This window comes from Clupea harengus, chromosome 11, assembly GCF_900700415.2.
Source record: "Clupea harengus chromosome 11, Ch_v2.0.2, whole genome shotgun sequence".
NCBI classification, from domain to species: Eukaryota; Metazoa; Chordata; class Actinopteri; order Clupeiformes; family Clupeidae; genus Clupea; species Clupea harengus.
The window spans coordinates 27,576,109-27,581,693 of NC_045162.1; the positions used below are offsets into that span (position 1 = coordinate 27,576,109).

Here is a 5,585-nt window from a genome sequence, read left to right on the forward strand (position 1 = left end):
TTTCAGTCTTGATTCTTGTGCTGTTTTTCTTTCATGACTGTCTATGTGTTTGAATGGGTATGTGTGTGTGTGTGTGCACATGTGTGAGTGTGTCTACAGGGCTGGTATTAAATAGATGGATGTGAGAGGTTGGCAGTGTTGATAGGGGACTATTAGATTCAGGTGTGTGTGTGTGTGTGTGTGTGTGTGTGTATGTGTGTGTGTGTATGTGTGTGTGCGTGTGATCAGATCACACCCCCATCCCTTGTTAAGTCAAATCGATCGACATGGTGACATTTTGGAGCATACACAGCTACAGCCTCTTTCTCTCTCCCACTCCAAGTATTAGAACTAAACAGTGTGGAGCTGTTTATATCTTAAACACAACAGAATTTATATGAAGATGCACAGCCTCTAACATTAAAGAGGTTTCAATAAATATCTTAGGGAAATAAAACCCTGGTATTTCTGATAAAGATAATCTACACAACGACATACTGTATTACATGATAGACTGTAAGTTAATTGCACTGTATCGATTTGGAAAGCAATGTTTAATTTCCCACAAAAAGGTGTTTCATTGCACACACACAATTTCATTTTTTTTAATCACATTAAATATAAGGCTGACAAGTGAAATAAAGTACATCAAACTGAAATAATGAAAGGTCATATTCATCTTTCGCAAAAGAATTGCATTGAGGTGCAGTGGGGTGCCCTGAATTTGATCTTGCCAACATGTCGAGGAGCTCACTGTCTCCGCTGATAGCCATAGGAATAATGACTGAATGAATCGTGACTTACCTTTTAGTCATCACCAGGAGATATCAGCTATTGGATCAATTCCATGAGATGTCAGCTCTATAATTAAATTGGTGTTGGAGCTTAGTTTCTGTCTTTACACAATATTATAGATCTTATGAGAATAAAAACAGGAGAATTGAAGCAAGTGAATTTAAACGTATTAATGCCATTCAAAAAAAATGTCATTAAAATGTAATTGTGTCCTTGAATGTGCACGACACCATATGGACAATGCGCAGATTTTATCGGAAGATTTGGCATGCTGGGGAGCCAGAGATTTTGGCAAAAATGGCAATTTGATTGTTTTGTTGCATTGGGCTATACCTGTACCTCTCGGTAGTGGTGGAAGCCTGGGGAAAATACACTGATCTGGAAGTTTATGAGCCTGTGATAACTGTGTGAAATTGCATTTCTTTCTCACACGTGTCCAATTACAAAAAAAATTCTGCAATACATGTAAGGTCATGAAATCAAAGTATGAGAGAATCAATTGATTACATTGTTATTAAAGAGACAAAAATCAAGAGAGTGAAGAAAAAAAAAGAAAAAGAACCAGACCAGACAACATGCGGTTTAAAGTGGGTGATCATTTGCATGACAATGGTCAGTGGGAGGTATGCTCTTCATTGTTCAACGTCTATGGTTTGCACGCTTTATGTGCACAACGTCTATGGTTTGCACGCTTTATGTGCACAACTTCTATGGTTTGCACGCTTTATGTGCACAACTGCACAACGTCTATCGTTTGCACTCTATTTATGCACAACTGCACAACTTCTGTGCTTTGCATGCTCTATGTGCACAACTGCACAACTTCTGTGCTTTGCACGCTCTATGTGCACAACTGCACAACTTCTGTGCTTTGCACGCTCTATGTGCACAACTGCACAACTTCTGTGCTTTGCACGCTCTATGTGCACAACTGCACAACTTATTGCATGCATATCAGAGTAGACTTGTGAAACGTGGAACCTAGAAACATTTTTTAAAAGGCTGAAGACACAATTAAATGTAGAATTTGGGCACCCTCCAATCTTGCAGCTATCACTAAAAGTTGCCGTGAGATCTAGATTTGAAGCACTCTCATATAACTGTGACGGATCATAGGGTAGGACTTGGTGATTTGGAGGTGGGATGTAATGAGAGTTGTAGATGATTAATTGGTAGACAGATCAGTTGTGATGTCTGAAATCACAATTAACCACTACCACAGTAATATCAGTATATGTTTGTTTGTGTGCGTGTGAGTGGGTGGGTGGCTGAGAGGGGGGGGGGGGGTATTCATGTCTCACAGGCCTGAATATTTTTGGCCTTTCAGCTCGGGATTTCCCCTGCAGAGAAAAGGGAAAGAGCAGAGGCACAAAAAAATAAAATGTTTCACCACAGCCAGTCTATCCACCCCCTGTGTCTTGTCTGTCCTCTGCTCCCACATAGACATATATATGTCTGTGTTCTCCCACCATTCTGCCTCTGTGCGCAGCAAACACACACACACACACACACACCACGAGGCTCTGTTATTCAGCAAGATTCACTTATTAGATTCAGTTCAAAACTAAACATTATGGTTGTTAGGCTACACTTTAAAAAGGGCCAGGTGGAATCCACACACATATGGACGCTCACATATGCACACACACAAAGGAGGTAAGATTAGTCGGGTGGCTCAGTTCACACATGTGGTTAGTCTGTTGGTGTTCTCTTAATCCGGAAACACTGATCAGACACCCAAGTCCAAGAGTGTGTGTGTGTGTGTGTGTGTGTTGGTGTCGGCTATATTTGCGTGTGTGCGTGTTTTAGAGGAAGTAAGCTCCAGTTCATTGCTATTTGAAGAATTCATGACTAATTAATTATATCAACCGGGGTGTATAGCGTTAAATATTAATTACAATAATCTCTCGTTTAATAAAACATGAAATAAATAATCAACAGAATAGTAACTGGCAGTTAGGCTACGAACTTCTAAAACCTTGTTCGCGTGAGCTACTGCTTCCAAATTGGTATCGCCACCCTTGAGAATTATGTTGCAGATTTTTCGTCGGAGACATTTCACTGGTGCACATTCCGGAAAAACAGAATTGTTTACTAACACGTCCATGAACACGTCGCTGTCAGTTGCCTGTAACTTATTCCAGAAGAGAATAGAGACATCTTCTCATTTCAGTCAGTCGATTTGTCATTTCTTGTAGTATTTCAACCGACTGTCACTCGTTAGTATGGTTGTTCTTGCCCAGCTATGTAGGATCATGTGAGTAAATGTCCCGCCGTGGACCCATCTACAAGCTAACGTTAGCAAGTCCTATGCTTTCTCCTGGGCTGGCATATGGGCTCTCACTAGTCAAACAACCAAGTTGTTCGCAGCTGCTATCTGTGACGAAGGTGTCATTTTAACCTTTTTTTCCTTCCCCTTCTACCAATACTTAGGCCTGTATGGCGTATTAGGATCTTCAACCAAATTGACTGTTGTTGTGAGTCAATGTTGTTTTCACTTTCACAAGACGATTAGCATGATAGCAAGATCATTGTCCTGACACTGCAGTAAGAGTAGAAGCGAAAGTTTGCTACCATGTCGGAGGGAACAGGCAAACTGCCGCTCAGGCGCCTGGAACAGCCCATCCATAAATTCACCAAAGTGGTCATTCCTACCGATCTGCAGAGACTTCAGCAACATCAACACAATATAGAAAAGGTACGAACATACATTCACAACCTTTCAAACAGTCTTACCGACTTGAACATGCACACTAGAGAAGTATACTGTGAGCAGACGACATAGACTCCAGTACGGACCACAGTCTAGTACAGTGACCTTGTGACTTTAAGAAATAGCTATACAAAATTGTCTACTGACGAGCAAAAACTCCAACCCTAAGATAACCGCAACAAATGCTCAACTGCAGGGATGATATCAAGTAGTGATTACATCACTGGCTATGATTCATTTAATCATTCTCAAAATTCTCGTAATTCAATATGTAATCAACACCGATAGAAGCACCGATAGAATGATAGAAGCAGCCTTACAGCTGAATGATGGAAGCAACACAAGTTTTGGCAGTGCAGACTGACCTAAACCCTGACATTAACACAGACTGAAGCTGTTAGGCATATAGTTTAAAGTAGCTACCCTGTACATTTTATTTGAGAAATGTCAAATGCCGCATAAACAATGTGCCATAGACAGCAATGTCAAAGCTAGCGGTGGGAGCAGCTGTTGGTTCAGGCAGGGTTAGGGTGTAAGGGTTAGGGAAAGCATGAGGTTGACTTCAGCTTCCTGCCCCCGAGGAGAGCTGATCTAATCGCCGTGGATGTGGGGGATAGCTCTGACATCAGCGGAGCTAACCGCAACCAGAAGAAGAACACCCTGCCTTAGGCCAGAGGATTGGGGAAGGGCGAGGAAGCTTCACATGCATACTTTACTCCAGGATGAGGGGAACTGAGGGGACACCAATAATAACGCATTCACATCACACATCGCACGTCACACGTCACACATCACACGTCACACGTCACACATCACACATGGTGACGGTGGCCAGGGAAGAGACCTGTCCATGGGAGAGGCAAAGGAGGTGAGGCAGGACAGTAAAAGCACAAGCGGCTAATTCATCTCTACTCAAATGGATCCAGTTTCAAACTCAAATACATTCGAAGCAACTCAAACAGTCTGACCTCATTTAAGGTTAAGTACAATTTGTAATGCTACCCAGTTTACATTGTTTTGTTAAATAATCAATAGGTCTCAATGGTCTTGTTCGACACCTGTCAATCAAGGACAGCAGTAAACTGTTGAGTCAGGGTTCTGAGTCCACTCTGACTGCTTCTCTCTGCTGACTGATTGATCACATCAGGCCTCTATGTCCACACAATAGGAATGTATGGACACGTTTCTCATATGTTGGTTTTATTTATAGATCAATAGATTACTTGGCTGGAATAGTGCTATAGATTATAGAGCATGAAGTGGAATCTGTTTTGAGACACACAGGCTGTCTCATTCATTAATAACATTCTTTCTCTGTGCCGCACACACACACACACACACACACACACACACACACACACACACACACACACACACACACACACACTTTGTATTTACTATGGTTCTGTTTTAGTTTCAGAGCGGCCAACAATGGGACAGGCTCCACCAGGAACACATCCACTCCAGCCGCACCGTTCAGGTCAGAGACACGTGCGGACGGTGCACACACACACACACATACACGCACACACACACACACACACACACACATACACACACATACACACACACAAACTAATTAAAGAAATAATGCAGGGTTATGCAAGTCAGTACAGTGCCTCTAATGCACAAAGCACACTTAAGGACAAAATATGTTGTGAAACATGTAAATATTCTGAAGGTGTTGGGTGTGTGAAGGTGTAGGGTCTCCACTGGAGAGTCTGTGTGAGGGGTGTCTGCACATGAGTGCATGTGTGTGTTTTTGACCCCGGCACACACCTTTGGCCTTGTGGGACTTCTGAGAGCTTTCCCGTGTCTGTCGCGTTGGCTGTGTGTGTATGAGTGTGGAGGAGTGTTTCTGTGTCTCTGTGACGGACAATACACTGCCTTAGAGACACAGCAGACATTGTTTAAGTGCATCTCCTGGGTCGGTTGGGGGGGGGGGGGGGGGGGGAGCCAAGAGAACACAAGGAAGAGAACAACAGAGCGATGGAAGGAGTTTGAAGGTTTTTTTTTAGAGACGGACAGCACCAAGTCAAGACAAAGACTATTCCAACTCTAATGCAGTAAAAGCATTAAGGAAGAGAGAGTGCATTTG

General features: G+C 42.6%; 1 protein-coding gene across 1 annotated transcript in view; it reads left to right on the top strand.

Annotated features, from left to right (window-relative positions):
• The first annotated feature begins 2,612 nt into the window (after nt 1–2,612).
• The window catches only part of stx17 (syntaxin 17), a 10,965-nt gene continuing 7,992 nt past the window's right edge, over nt 2,613–5,585 (top strand). The window contains exons 1-2 of the mRNA XM_012820444.3: nt 2,613–3,472; nt 4,902–4,967. Coding sequence (XP_012675898.2) covers nt 3,350–3,472; nt 4,902–4,967 — 189 coding nt within the window. The 5' untranslated portion in view covers nt 2,613–3,349. The remainder of the gene's footprint in view (nt 3,473–4,901; nt 4,968–5,585) is intronic.